The sequence below is a fragment of the Miniopterus schreibersii genome (assembly GCF_964146895.1).
Source record: "Miniopterus schreibersii genome assembly, chromosome: 9".
Lineage (NCBI taxonomy): Eukaryota > Metazoa > Chordata > Mammalia > Chiroptera > Miniopteridae > Miniopterus > Miniopterus schreibersii.
The window spans coordinates 7,694,122-7,710,245 of record NC_138118.1 but is presented as its reverse complement, the minus strand read 5'-3'; the positions used below and the strand labels follow the sequence as shown (position 1 = coordinate 7,710,245).

At 48.0% G+C, this 16,124-nt stretch overlaps 2 protein-coding genes across 2 annotated transcripts in view; both read left to right on the top strand.

Annotated features, from left to right (window-relative positions):
• Window positions 1–16,124, top strand: part of TMEM178B (transmembrane protein 178B) — a gene marked incomplete at its 5' end in the record, with an annotated part of 307,367 nt that overhangs the window by 201,204 nt on the left and 90,039 nt on the right. The window lies entirely within an intron of this gene.
• The window catches only part of LOC308561980 (uncharacterized protein), a gene marked incomplete at both ends in the record, with an annotated part of 68,763 nt that continues 56,776 nt past the window's right edge, over window positions 4,138–16,124 (top strand). The window contains one exon of the mRNA XM_081147695.1: window positions 4,138–4,752. Within this exon, the coding sequence (XP_081003821.1) occupies window positions 4,138–4,752 (615 nt within the window). The remainder of the gene's footprint in view (window positions 4,753–16,124) is intronic.

The window sequence follows — 16,124 nt, the reverse complement described above, 5'->3', positions numbered from 1 at the left end:
ACTCCCATTTTTTTTTTAAAGTGCCCAAATACTACATTACATTGTCAAGAATTAGATTATACCCATAAGCAAAAAGAAAGCAAATCCCCTGTAGGCCCACCGCCCTCATCCAGCTGCTGTGACCATGATATGGTTCACACGTACACCGATACACGCACATGTCAGCACACACATTCCGTTGACATGTTCTGCTCATTCAGGCCTGCGATCCGAGGGACTGCCATGACCCTGTGCTTTTATATCCCCTCCCTTCCCTGTGCACAAGCTCCCTTCCCCTTCACCCCTCCACCTCTTCTCAGGGAGGTGTCCTCAACTTAAAGGCTCACATGCCTGTCACGTGAGTGTCCATGAAGGTTTTCAAGCATTTTTTTCTAGACATTCTTTTCAAGTTACAGAAAGCAGCAGTGCCTGCATGTGGAGGAGGAGGGTGACGGCTGATTGTGCCCGGAGAAATGGAGGTGTGAGATGCACATTAATTCCTCTCCCGCCCGCAATCCTGTTATTTCCCACAGAAAGGTAGCTATTGCCCATCTCACCTGGAATATGCGAAATGTGTCAGGATTCTTTAGCGTTTCCTCACCTTGCAGTGAGAGTTGTGAATTAAATTCCATACTAACCAGCCCTAGTGCTTCATTCATCATTTTGAAAATTGACATATTTTGGTGCCTTGGTGCTCATTCCTCCCCCACTCCCCACCCCAGTTTTCAGGGACCTCCTTGGAGATTATCAGAGAGCACTCAGCTGAAGAATTGTCCCCATGCATGTTGAATCCAGCATTTTAATGACATTTCCACATTTATTTACCATCATATCCTCTCTACCTTGCCCCTCCACTGTTCCTAGAGAGTCAGCAGTCCCCAGGAATGGCCTAGAATTAACACCTACTTTTTTTTTCAGGTCCCAGTAGCATCTCAGGTAAATGCTCAGCTCTAAAATTCTGTGGTACAGAAAACACCCTTGGACATGAACATTCCTGCGGCCCAGTTGCATATTAGTTGGTGGCCTTAGCCAGTCTGGGACCACTTACGATTTGTGTAGCTCTGAGGTCTCCATTTTCCACCCTCTGTGCCTCCCAGGCCCCGGTCCCTTGTCACAGCCAGGCACAGCTACTGTGAATTCATCATTCTCTTCCTGGGCTCAGCAACGACTTATTAGGATTTTCTGCCTATGGAACCAAATGCACCCACGCAATCATTAGCAAGCTGTTAGGAGCTGAATATTTATCATACGCCCACCCATTTTAGGTGCTATGCGGAATGTTTGATTGCCAGGAGGTTGCTTTTGTCTAAGATGACAAAGGAAGTTAATTAGCATTTGAGAGAAATGTCCACATTGCAGATGGGGCACCTGACCATGTGGGGCCAGAGCCGGACAGAGGCTGGGTCCACCCACCGTGTTGGGTAGAGGGTGGGCCTCCGCCTGGGGCCCCATGCCTGCTACATCAGCATTGCAGCCGTTGCTGTGGTCAGCTCTGTATCGTACACTATCAGTTGTGTGTCCTCTGGGACCTGAAGAACTTACACACCTGGAGGCCAGCCTTCCCAGGGAAAGTCCTAAAGAACACACAACCAGTTCCTTGGAAGTGGGTAAAAGATTTGTTTGTGTTTGAGCATGCGAAGAGCAATTGAAGGGAGCAGGGAAGACAGCAAATGGGAAGAGAGGGAGCAACGCTTTGGAACATCCACTGGGAAAAAACTCACTAGCAGTTATGTCTGTGGCTGCCCTTGCCTGCAGCTGCCCCACGTGGAGGTCACCATCCCACAGACCACCCTCCTCTTTGCAAACCAGTGGGTGAGGAGCCCTGGGAAATCAGTTAGTTGGCATTCGGAGCCCCGTGCGTGCCGTGTCCTATGGAAGGAGAGCACTTGATCCAGGTAATGAGAAGTGTCAGCTCCTCATCCAGGAGAGGGCTCTATTAAATTATGTACAGTAAATATTTTTGCAAGTTGGAACTCTGAAGAAGACTTATTGATCTGTGGCAAGCTGCCAGGCAGCTGGTAAAGGTTTGGAAAATGGTTCTCAATCCGGGGCAGGTCCTAGGAGGGGTGGGAACACAAACAGTCTGGAGGCTTTTCTGTTTCAGCCTTACCTCTGCCTCCTGTGAGGGGCGGCAGCCTCTCCCGGGGCTGCTGAATCAATAGTGTACGAGCTGCTTGGTTAGTGCAGCCTCGCGGTTCTGATAGGAGTCGTATCAGCACCACTGCTGAGGAGGGGCAGCCTGGAGAAGGGAGGGACATCGGTGGATGTCAGGAGGCCCAGCGTCGGATCCAGCTGGAGGGGCAGGTGGCACTGTTGGGACGCGGGAGGAGGGACAATGCTGGACCCTCAGCTCAGCCCTGTCCTCCAGGGGCTCCTGGGAGGGCACAGGGTTTCTTACTTATCTCCACTAACCCCCGCCTGCCAGGGTCCATATCTGTTCTTTCTCCTGCCTCAGCTCTTGGCTCTGCCCCGAGGATGCTGGAAGTGGCCTTGGCCTACTGACATTGGTGGTCAGTTGGGTCTCGAGAACAGAGATGGGAGGTGGGCACAGGCATGACCAGGAGATCTCTCCTTGTGGTTTTGATTCTGTGCAACTGGACAGACACCCCAAGGAGGAGCCGAGGCTGGTAGCTGAAGGGGCTGCCCGAATGCCCTGCCTTCCTAGAATCCCCGTTCGCTAAAGTGTCCTGTTTGTGGTCTCTCTTCCTCTCTGTCTCCTTCACGGCAGTATCCCCAGTTCTCAGAACTGCACAAGGTAGGTGCTCAATAAATACTTGTTGAATGAATGAATGAATGAATGAATGAATGGCTTCTTCCTGCCTTGTCTTGATTTCGTTCTCCTGTGAAGGTTCCCAGGGCTGGAGCAGAAGGTGGGTGGGGAACGGTTATGCCTGGAGCTTTCAGAAATCCTATTGATCTCATATGCTGAGGAATGCACCTGGAGTCCAGGTGTCTCCTGTCATTTGGAAACTCCTGGCAGCTGGGCTGTAGAACAGAAGGAGCAACTAGAGACAAAGGGACAGGTGGCCAAGATGAAAAGTCGAAAGCAGGTCCACGTGTAACACAACGCTTCTGACCCTTCTCTGTCTGGTCCCAGCCTCCGCCCCCGTGCCTGGCAGCTCCTAGCCTGCCCGCCTTTCCTCTCGTCTGCATTCCTCTCACCAGTGATTGTGGCATGTCTGTGGGACCCTGGCACGTCTGAGGCAGATGCGTGGGCCCCCTTAGCTGTCTTTCTTCCTGCTGCCTGGAGTTCTGCAGATCTGTGGTTCATTTGCACCGTCAGTGATTATGGGAGGTGAGGAGAAAGGAGCCCACAGATAGACGGTTTTACTGCTCATTTGTAACTTCCATGGGGTGAGAGGAGCCCACGGACACGGTTGTGCTACAGAGTGCGGTTTGAGATTGCTGTTTTTCCCCTTTAAACGTCTCACTGTCTCACCTCTCTCCTGTTAGCACAACGTGGTTGTCATGCGTCTGTGTTACAGATGTGTCCAGAGCAGACAGGCGCGGTCCTGTCAGGCCAGTTTGGCATTTCAGGGCAGCCTGAGTCACCTGTTGGAGAAAGGACTGAAAAGATGGTGTGTGTGCCTGTGTGAACCTGGATGCTTCTGAGGCCTGTTCTTTCCTCTTAAGTCTGGGAAACTTGCTGGTTTTCCTCCCAGGGTCTCTGGGAGAAAAGAGCCCCCACTCTGTGCTCGAGGTTTTGTTCTATGCAGGGAGCCACTGCTCTGCTGTTTGGAGAAGGCTTTGTGCTTTGTAGCTTTAGATCATCTCACAAGATGAAACACCATCTCACCACTGACAATTGTAATTTAAAATGTTTGACAGTCTTTTCAACGGAAAAAGAGTAGTAATCATCACTTGCAACAGGCAGACTTGGAGAGTCGCTCTTACCGAGGCAACCGGGAGCATCTAGTCCTCACTGGGGCTTGTACTACTTCATTTACTCCTCTGTCACATCCTCACTGTCTTTTCAGCCACCTTAGCTGCTGTCTGCACCCAGGTACCACCACCATCACCATCACCACCACCACCACCACCACCATCACCACCACCACCACCACCGCCGCCACCACCACCACCGCCATCACCACCACCGCCATCACCGCCATCACCATCACCATCACCACCACCACCACCACCACCATCACCACCGCCACCACCATCACCGCCATCACCATCACCATCACCGCCACCACCACCACCACCATCACCACCACCACCACCACCACCACCACCATCACCACCACCACCACCACCACCGCCATCACCATCACCATCACCACCACCACCGCCACCACCATCACCACCACCACCACCACCACCACCACCACCATCACCACCACCGCCATCACCGCCATCACCATCACCATCACCGCCACCACCACCACCACCATCACCACCACCACCACCACCACCACCACCACCATCACCACCACCACCACCACCACCGCCATCACCATCACCATCACCACCACCACCACCACCACCATCACCACTGCCACCACCATCACCGCCATCACCATCACCATCACCACCACCATCACCACCACCATCACCACCGCCACCACCATCACCGCCATCACCATCACCATCACCACCACCACCACCACCACCATCACCACCACCACCACCACCACCATCACCACCATCACCACCACCACCACCACCACCGCCACCACCACCACCGCCATCACCACCACCACCACCATCACTGCCATCACCATCACCACCACCATCACCACCGTCACCGCCATCAACATCACCACCACCGCCACCACCATCACCCCCACCACAACCATCACCATCATCACCACCACACTATCACCACCATTACCACCATCACCACCACTATCATCGCCATCACCATCCTCACCACCATCACCACCATTACCACTATCACCACCATCACTATCATAATCACCACTCCTATTACCATCATCACCACCATCACCATCATCATCACCACCACTGTCACCTCCATCACAGTGATCACCACCACCATCATCATCTCCATCACCATTACAACCACCACCACCACCCACTACCACTCATTCACAACCTACATTCTACTCCTAGGCCCCTGATCTGCCTGTATTCCTCTGTTTCCTCATCTATTAATCCCATCCTACTGGTTTCACTGGAAGGACCAGGCATTGGGAAGTGCTGAATTTCAGAGGGACTGGCCAGGAGGAGAATATGTTGAATACCAGAAACCTGGGTCCACCAGTGTCCACTATGTGGCCTTGGGCACTCTTGATCAATGAACTACATATTCTAAAATTCTTACTACCATTGCTTCTACCACCAACACCACCACCACCACCACCACCACCATTAAAACCAGCAGCAACAAGGAACTCGTATTGGACTTACTTGCCAAGCACTATTGTACATGCTTTGCCTTATCTACTCACTTAACTCTTATAAAAACTCTAGGATGTATTTAAAATATCACCTACCTCATTTTTGATAGGATTACCCCGGTGATAGATGACAAATCTAAGTCTCAGAGATATTCAGTAATTTGCCCGTGGTCACATAGTTAATAAGTGCTGATGGGGCCTCTGTTCTGTCTACACTTTTGGCTGCATCTCGGGTCATTTACATGTGTGCTTTTATAACTGTCCATGCATCTGTGGGTATACATGTTTCTACATAGGTCAGTGCAGACTTGGTCATCTTGACCATGAGGAGGCCAGGTGGTTTTATTAAAGACTTTAAGCCTTTCGCAAGCACCAGATATAGAAAATATTCAGGAGACCTCCAGCAGACACCATAAGATGGTTTGAGTGTTTAAAAGCAAGGTTATTTTGAAATTCTGTTATAGAAATTAGAGTAATAAAGGGGAAAGGAAGTGGAGTGTTGGTCATGATGCAGTTAAAGCCTTCACTAATAACCTTATTTTGTTTAAAAGTGATTATAATCGGTGAATAAATGCTGTAAATAAGTCAATTATATAATCAAGCTTTCTCTTAATTGTTCCTTTCATTCACTCCCAGCTTTATCTTCTTCCCTGGAAAGCAAAGAAACATATAAAAGTAATCTTTGGAGTTCAGGTTGGAGGGCACTCCCATTCTGGCCAGAAACGTCTCATTAAGGTTGTTAATAACGAAAACACTGGGACCCTAGAGCGCCGCCCTCTATTTGACATTGGACAAGATTGAAGGAAGGCAGGGCTCATGTCTGCTTCCTCACATTGTTTAAAACCGAAGAAAAAGGGAGGGAAAACTCTTTGTCGGTGATTCCAGGTGCCAGCGCCACCGCCGGCGAGGTCTGGGCCGCTTAGCCTGTGAGTATGCTTGTGACGTGCAAGACATGTGGCTTTTTGGGGAGAGCGGTGACTGAGCTGTCACCCCAGCCAGGTACCAGCCTTGTGGTGTGGTCTGTGGTGTGTGCAGAGGGTGAGAGGGCCAGGCCCAATGCATTCCACCTCTCCCAGCTGTCAAATCCAGTCCTGGCTGTCAGTCGTGACATGTCCACATACAGCATCACATTAGCCGTAACTCACTGCGCTCGCTTTATTGCACTTTTACAAATTGAAGGCAAGACACTCCACCAGCAAAACAATTACGACTCGTTTCATTGAGCTACTCGCTTTATTGCGGGGTCTGAAAGCGAACCACAGTATCTCCGAGGTGCACCTATATATTTTAGAAACAGGTCCTGAGGTTTTACATGTTAGAAAACAGGTTTTGGGGAGCATGCTTTCTATTAAAATGTAAATAGTTATTTCAGAAAAATGTAGGGGTTTCCATGGCAGGTGTCAGGGAGAGCAGATGGGGGGCGGGGGTTAAGGCTTTAACATGTAGACGTGCGTTGTAAACCCCTGAGTGGGCCAGTTTCTTCATACTCGCTTTGGGGAAGGTGGGAGCAACCCCCTTGGGCCACCTTCCTTCCCTTGGGCTCTTCTCACTGAAGGCGGAGAGGGTGTCCTTCCAGGGGGGGGTCTGAAACCTGGGAGGAGTCATTTCAGCAGTGGCAGGCCCACCCTGCCAGGACCGAAGAGGCAGCCATCTCCGGTTGAACTCAGTGGCCGGGTTGGGAGGGTAGGCAATGGGTTGTAGGCACCGGGGTGTGGCAGTGGGGCGTCCAGAGCCGTACAGGGGGAGGGATGGTGGTTAGTCCTGGCTCAGGAAACCAGCGGCAGGAAGGACAGAGTTCTGAAGTCAGAAACCAAGGCTCGACTCAGCAGCAGATCTAATGAGAAGGGTTAACATTAGCAAAGGAGATTTAAAAAAATGAGTTCATAATGAAGGTGCAGATATAAAATTGAATAGAAAAGCAAGGGCATTCACGTGCCCCAAGAAAGAAAATTTGAGCATTAAAGCAGGTTCTCTCCACCTCGCCACATCTCACCCTTCGCGGCAGGAGGTAGTCCTGGAAGCTGTGGGTGGAGGGTGGGGATGGAGGGCACCTGGCTGCTCGGGGGGAGCGTAGGCAGAAAGACAGGAGCCGGCGGAACCCGGGGCACCCACACTGCCTTGAGTGGCGGGCCTCAGGCTCGTAGAAACTGCCAGCCTGGCTTGAGGTCAGTGAGGTGGACATTTGACTGCACAGTAGGGTTCAGGGTGAGTTGCAAAAGGTTGAGGAAGACCAGGGTCAAACTAAAATGTGATTTGTAGTCTTGATTTGATAAAAGCAGTACTGGGGTAGACAGACTAATGGCCCCCCAAGTTGTCCACGTCTTAATCTCCGGAGCTTGTCTGTTACTTTCCATGACCAAAGGGGCTTTACAGATGGGGTGGAATTAAGACCCTTCAGAGGGAAGATTATCTTACTGGGCCCATTATAAACACAAGGGTCCTTGTGAGAGGGAGGCAAGAGGAGCAGAGCCAGAGGGATTTGAAGATGCTGGACTGTTAACTTGGAAGTTGGAGGAAGAGCCCGTGAGTCAAGGACTGCGGGCAGCTTTTGAAGCTGGAAAAGGCAAGGGAATGGATTTGCCCCTAGAGCCCCCGGAGGGAGTGCGGCCCTGCCGGCTGACACCTTGGTTCCAGCCCAGTGAAACCCATTTTGGACTTCCCACCCACACAGCTATAAGACAGTAAATGTGTGTTGTTTTTAAGCCACTAAATGGGCGGTGATTTGTTAGGGCAGCAATAGGAAACGAATATAGGCACCCGCTTCTTCTGAGGTATTGATTGCTTTTAAAAGCTTACTTTAGAAACTTCATCTGTAATTCCTGTTGTTATAATTTGGTATATCGAGCTATTATCCAGCAACGTTTAAATAAGGATGTGTGTTTTCTAAAGGGAGTAAAATCGTGCTTATTTCAGTCTTAGTTAAAGCTCGTTGAAAGATGTGTGCCTCTCGGAGGACCCCAGCTGCGGGCCATACCCCGCCTGTTGGTGGCACAGTCTTCACTTGAGACACACGTCCGGGGAGAACAGAGCACGCAGGGCGCCTGCAGCCGCAAAACGCCGAAGCTGGAAGGGAAGCGATGGAAGGGAAGCGATGGTCACACCCGACGTGAGGCTCTGCCCAACGGACTGGCGGGCCCGTGGATACCCCACGCTGTCATTTTTTGCAAGATCACCGGATGCCCCTCCGTATTTCAGTATCATCCGAATTATGAATTATGTGTCTGTGTGTTTTCCAATGGGTGGCTACAAATGAAACTCACCGCTCCCATCCTCCGCATTGGAAGGAAAGACAAGCTCTGAAAAATAAAAAAATCGCTTGCGGCCGGAAGGTACTGAGCGAGGTCGGCACCCAGAAACACACACGCACCCTGGCGACAAACCTGCACGGCGCCTGGGAGGAGGCGAGCCCTCCCCTCCATCGCCACCGAGCTGCCTGCTGGCCGCCGTTGCTATGGAAACTGGCAGAGACAAAAGGCCACAGAAATGAAGGCATCAGATGACATCTGAGGATTAAAAAACAAAATCAGATAGGTTTCTCTTTCCTCCTTCTCTCCCCGCGTTGCCGCATTAACCTATTGTATGCTCAGGAAGTGGTTAGGAAGGCCCGAGGCGTGGGGCCGGCGGTGCGCAGAAGGAAAGGGGCAGAGCTTTGCCTTCTGTCTTGTCGTTTGTCTTAGCTGCATCATCTAATGAAGGGTTTTCTCTTTAATTGCTCATCCCCTTTCTTCTCCCCAAAAAGAAAAGACTCTCCCCAGAAGTCTGAAGGTAGCGAGCAGATCTGTCCTTTCCCTCTAGGGATGGAAATGAGACTAGTTGTGCTCACAGTGAGGAAGGCCTTTCTCACCAGTGCCCACCTGCCTTCCGACTGAGGTGTTTTTATCTCTAGAGGTCTGGGAGTGGCCGCGGGCAGGGACGAGAGGCGGGCAGGATGACCACCGGGGTCCCTGCCAGCTCTCCTATCTGGTGACTCAGTGGTTAATTCTTTCAGTCATTTGACTTAGGGGAGATGGGATTGAATTTCACATGCATCTCCTTTTTTATTTAGAAAGCATATATATATATATATATATATATATATATATAAGCATATATATAAATATATATGTATATATGTGTGTATATGTGTGTGTGTGTATATATATGTATATATATATATGTGAGGCAGAAAGAATCAAGAACCATATGATTCCACTCATATGTGGGATATAAAACTGAAAGCAACAAACAAACAGAACAAACAAACAAAAACTCACAGACACAGGCAACAGTTTGGTGGTTACCAGAGGGAAGGAGATGAGGGGTAGTAAGGGGTGAAGGGGGTCAAATATATGGTGACGGAAGAAGACCTGACTTTGGGCGGTGGGCGCACAATGCATGATACAGATGATGTATCACAGAAATGCGCACTTGAAACCTATATAATCTTATTAACCAATGTCACCCCAGTAAATTTAATAATGAGTTAATTAATTCATTAATTTAAAAATCACAACAGCATGGATTGTGTGTGTGTATATATATATATATATGTATATATACACACACACTTATATGCAAAGCTCCTGTCCCAAGAAGCTCCAGAAATCCTCCAGTGCTTTTTCCCAGCCCCATCCCACCATGATCTGGGCAATTTCCCACATTTTGGGGTTCCAGTGACCTTTTCCCACTTCAGAAATTAGTCTTGACTTTTCCAACATCTTCTAGTAGAGATGTATGAATTGCATAAAAAATATGACTTAAAAAAACAAAACAGTGGTTGAATAGGAGGAATAATAGATTTTTTTTGGTGTCATTGGTTCCAAGTTTCCTGCTGTTGGGCGAGTGAATCATTAAGCCAGTATTTCTCCAACTGTCGCTGCAGTCAGTGAGGTGTGAAAACGCTTTGATCGATCCCATGTTGCACAGTCTCCAGTTTCTCTCGGCTTGATTGAGTCTTCTGGTCACCTTGGTAGGCTCTTGGTGCCATGAGGTTTCTGTTATGCACACTCTAGCCTGTCTTCATTTTGTCTGTCCTTGCTCATGTCTAGTCGCTCCCCTGCAACACATCTTCTGCCACTGGTTGTCTAACCTCAGCTGCACCAGAGTCACCTAGGAGGGTCGTTAAAACACGAGTAGACCTTGAGACTATCACGCTGAGTGAAATAAGTGAGGCAGAAAGAATCAAGAACCATATGATTCCACTCATATGTGGGATATAAAACTGAAAGCAACAAACAAACAGAACAAACAAACAAAAACTCACAGACACAGGCAACAGTTTGGTGGTTACCAGAGGGAAGGAGATGAGGGGTAGTAAGGGGTGAAGGGGGTCAAATATATGGTGACGGAAGAAGACCTGACTTTGGGTGGTGGGCACACAATGCATGATACAGATGATGTATCACAGAAATGCGCACTTGAAACCTGTATAATCTTATTAACCAATGTCACCCCAGTAAATTTAATAATAAGTTAATTAATTCATTAATTAAAAAATCATAGCAGCATGGATTGCTGGGCCCACACCCAGGGTTTCTGATTCAGTGGGTCTGGGATGAGGCCTGAGAATGTGTCTCTAACGAGTTCTCAGGTGCTGCTGGTGCTGCTGGCCCAGGGACCATACTTTGAGAACCACTGCCCTGCACTCTACTCACATCACTGGGCCCTGTAAGCCCGTAAGGAGCCTGATCCATCCCTGTCCCGCTGACACCTTGCATTGCCTCCGACAAGGCCACGAACATTAAATGCGCATTATGCCGCACTGGACAATCGAAGCGAGACATCTCTGTGTCCTTAGACTCATCCCTGGATCCTGACTGTGAGTTTCCAAAGCCAGGTGCCCCTGAGAGAGGCCCGGTTGGCACTCCCCAAATCCGGTTCTGGCCGATTGTTGGACTCATTTGCAAGCATAGACGCTAAGGCCAGATTGGTGCCCAGGCTGCTGACCTTCGCGCAGCTGCCCAGCTCTGAATCAGGCTTAATACCCGCGCAGCTGTGGCGGGAAGCTGCCTTCAGCCTCTGGGCTCCTGCTTGTTATTTGGAGGCAACTGTGCGGCTGGCTGCCCAGGCTCCTGGGCGCCTGTCACACCCAGATGCCCATGATCTTGGCCTGTGATTCCCAAACCTGCTTGGAAGCAGAGTGAAACTACATATTCATACTGCAGAGGACAAGATAGTTTGAATATGAATTTGAAATACAGAGCATATTGGCTCCTCACTGTATGCTGATCTATAATTCTGTTCTCTGGTGTTAATATGTAGTTGAGCCCTGGCCAGTTTGGCTCAGTGGTTAGAGCATCAGCCTGCGGACTGAAGAGTCCCAGGTTCAATTCTGGCCAAGGGCATGCACCTGGGTTGCAGGCTTGATCCCTGGCCCTGGTTGGGGCACATGAGGGAGGCAACCAATCAGTGTGTCTCTCTCACATCTATGTTTCTCTCTCCCTCTCTCTCTCTCTCTCTCTCTCTCTCCCCCTCTCTCTCCTTTTTACTCTCTCTGAAAAGCAATGGAAAAAATATCCTCGAGTGAGGATTAAAAATATATATATATGTAGTCGACATCACCTAATAGTGACCATATCAGCAGCAGCACTGAATATGGGTTATCTTGTATAATCTGTGCTGTAAAGTTCTGAGTTCCATTTCACAGACCAGGACACTGAGGGTTAGAGCAGTTGAGTAACTCCCCTGTGGTCACAGAGTTGGAGGTGCTGGTCCTGACCTCTGAGCCCCTGGTCCTGTGGCCCTTCCATCACTAAACTAACTAACTTCCTTCCTTCCTTCCTTCCTTCCTTCCTTCCTTCCTTCCTTCCTTCCTTCCTTCCTTCCTTCCTTCCTTCCTTCCTTCCTTCCTTCCTTCCCCCTCCCTCCCTCCCTCCCTCCCTCCCTCCCTCCCTCCCTCCCTCCCTTCCTCCCTCCCTTCCTTCTTCTTATTTGCCAAGTACCTCTTAGGAGGAAGGCCAATGTATAAAACCAATAAAGATGGACCCAGAGGGCCCAGCACCCCAGCCTCTCGGCCCCTAGAGATTCACAGATTGATTTGAAAACCATCGGGGAATATAAAGATTTCAGAATTTTGGGACCATGACTGTGCCAGTAGCTGGCTCTGAGACCTGGAGCCAGTCAGCAAACTCTGCAGTGTTCTTGGCTCTAAAGTTACAAAGATGGACGAGGCCCCCACCACATCTCTCATTATGACTCTGATTGATTAATGAACTTGAACTAATGGCTAACAAAATCTAGTAAAGAAATAGGCTCCACTTTTATGAAGAGATTAAAGCTAGTCATAATTAGCACATTGCATACAAATGTGTTATGAAAAACAGCCTGGAAAGAAATTATGTCCTGTAAAGGGTTCCAGATGCACTCTCATTCTGGTTAGTACTTTTCCTTGGATCCCCTCCCCACCCTGTTTCTATTTATAGATAGAAGGCAGCTACATTTCAACCTAACCTGGTCAAGTTGCCACAAATTCATTATCAATAGGACCCAAATTAACAATAGGTTTTTTTGCCTGGCCAATGTGGCTCAGCGGTTGAGCGTCGACCTAGGATCCAGGCGATCAGGGCTCGATTCCCGGTCAGGGCACATGCCCGGGTTGCGGGCTACAGCCGATCAATGACTCTCTCATCATTGATGTTTCTAGCTCTCTCTCTCCCTCTCCTTTCCTCTCTCTGAAATCAATAAAGATATATTTAAAAACAACAACAACAAACAAACAAAAAAACCCCAATAGGTTTTTTATCTGAATTGCCACATTTATAAATGCATTTAGAGAGGAAATTGATAATTCTGTAGTAAAATCTTTAAGCCCCAATAAAACGATTTGGGATTGGTAGTAAAGATTTTTTGGAGAGATTCTGGAGAGGTAGGATGCCGCCTTTCACCTTAATTTTGTGTTCTGTCCTCAGTATTATAGTTGTTGGTCTCTTTTCTTGCCAAGATATAGTGAAGCTGATGCAGTTTCGGTGACTGACAGTTATCTCAGCTCACGAGTTGTGGTTTGGTGTATAGGTGGTTAGTGTTTCATAGAAAATGCAAAAGGAGAGTTGATGTGGCCAGGAACTTAATATTTATCTTGCAAAGAAAAGAAAAAGTTGAAGAGGTTTGGTTTAATTAATTACCAAATCAAACTATAAATGATTACTTAGAATATATTTATTGATTGTTTTCTATTAACCACCACTTTTAACCCTAGGTGGGCACTTTTCAACTTTAAGAGTTGTTAACCAAACGAGACCTGTAATTTGGGCCTCCTGCCACCGAGGGTGGCAGAGGAAACTCACTTTGTTTCATGGCCTGTGGTTCCAGCTCCTACCTATGAAATTTTTATTCATTTATTAGTGAAAAGGAACTCTTCACCAAAATAGATGATGTGGAAAACAATAAATCATGCTATAGAAAATCAAGCAGAGAAACACTAAGAAATAAAGACCTAGGTATCATTTGGCATCTTTTTCAAGAGTTCTTGGGTGTTATACATCTACCATGGTGTTATCACCATACGTCCTTCTTTCCTGTGTTATGTACAGTGTCACCTGAAAGATCAGTTCCTCTTAAGACAGTATCCACCTCCCGGACTTGACTCACAGCCTTGTGTTAGGCGCCTGGTTTATTAGCAGCTTGTGCGGAGGAATAATGTATCATCATCTGTGTTTCCTCGCAGTCCTCACTCCAGCCACCCAGATGTAGGCTCTGGTATCTCTGTGTACACACACACACACACACACACACACACACACACACACCTAGAATTACCTTTTTTTCCTATTAGGAAGTAAAGGAGAGAGAGGTGTCTTGTGCCCCATAAGGGATCTTCTAGACCAGGCTCTACCTAGGTTTTCCATGCAACTTAAACATAGTGTGGCCCTGGCTGGGTCACTCAGAGCGTCGTCCCAATAGGCCAAGGTTGCAGGTTTGATACCCAGTCAGGGCCCATACAAGAATGAACCAATGAATGCATAAACAGGTGGAACATCAAATCAGTGTTTCTCTCTCTCTCTCTCCCTTCCTCTCTAAAATCAATGAAAAAAATTAAAAACAAGGGGAATAATTTCTTTTAACTGTTAAAAATCATAATAAAAATAAGCATAGCGTGGAAGAGTCATGACATTGTGTAGATTCTAAAGTTAGGGTATAAGGTGAGGATTCCTCCCTTGGAAATGCCTTCGGGCTGTCATGTTGGAGATCAGCATTTAGTTTCTCAGGGCCCCCAGCAGAGTCTGATTTTCCTTCCACGTGGGAAGAGACCACTGTTAGTTAGTGGAAAGCAGATGACACACCTGGTTTCTGTTGAGGAGCCACTTGTGCAAAAATACTTATCACTAAGGACCAGCCTCATGCTCCATGCAGCAAGAGGCTCCTGTCTGAGCGCCATGGAGACGGGATGCCTCTGGGCCAGCAGGTTTCCGCTGTCTGCACTTTGCATGGAGCCTGGGTGCATGCACCAGGTCAACGCGCCCTGTCTCTCTTACTCTCCACCTTTCCTCCTCTCCTCTGCCTTCTCCGTCGGCCCCATCCCTGCCCACCTCCCCTCACCCCTTCCTGACCGCCCACCCCTGGCTGCACCCCCCCTGCCCACAATGAATCCTGTGTATAATGAACGCAAGCTGGGGACAAACTGCCCCGACGGTCTTGCTTTGTCGCAGTAGTTGCCTAGGAAAGGTGATTTCACAAGCAGCCTCTGTCATAAAACCTTTCAAAATTTAATTTCCAAAGGTCTGCTGCTAATCAGCACCGAGAAGGAAAGAATTTTAAAAGATCTTGTCACATTTAGCAACAAGCTACATATTCTACGGCTTCCTACAGAGATTTTTATGAGCCAGGTGTTTTCATTTTCTTTCATTTTTGTCTTAGCTGAAGCCTTGGCTTTTGCCACAGTGGGTGTGTGTTTTTTTTTCTTGTTGTTGTTTATTTGTTTCTAAACTTTGCAGGTGTTTTGTTTTACACGTACATCAGCTGGCATTGTACCTTGTACTTTAGAGGCTGCTGGGCGAGGCTGGGAAGGAATCACATTCTGACCGAGGAGTCACGTAGTAGAAGAAAGACCGATTTCTGGAAGAGAGAGACCATCCCTGGGCCATCTTGACAAATCGTCATTTAGGGAGAAAGCAGCCCGAAATTAGTTAATCTAATTTAGACTGTGAGAAAAATGCAGCCATTTCAGAAAGACTGTGGATAATTTCAGGCTGAAAGCAAATTTTAACAGACAAGCCTACCTCCAGCCTTGTTAAGGTAATGAAACCTAACCAGGCTGCAAAGAAATCAGAATATGAGTTTGAAATGGACCTGTGAAGAAAAGGGGCAATTTCAGATAATGTGTCTTTTACTCCAGGTGGAAGGCTGATTTTGTCTGAAAAGGAATAGCTTTACCCTAATTGAGATACTGAAAGCTTAACTAGGTTACAAAGCCATCGGCGCATGAGCGGAGAGAACCAAGGAACCTGTCAGTCCTGTTAAGAGAGTGACAGGCGGAGTTCATGGCAGGGTTCCAGGGGCAGGGTACCGTTGATTGACAGACCACAGTACGTTCCCACATGACTGACACATGGGCAAAGGGAAGAGATCTACACATAATAGTTTGAATATATTTTGTAATTTTCCCATCAGACTCTTCTTATTCAGTTTATTTCATCGTTAACTGATGTTATTGGCTCATAAACAATTTAGCTTTTATTTATAAACCGTATGTGTTCTATGTTTTTTAGGTGTTCTATTTCTGATTTATATTCTCTTTGTATTTAGCTTGCTCAAATTTTAGATTGCCAAAAATATTATACGTTTTTAAATATCAATTACTCCTGG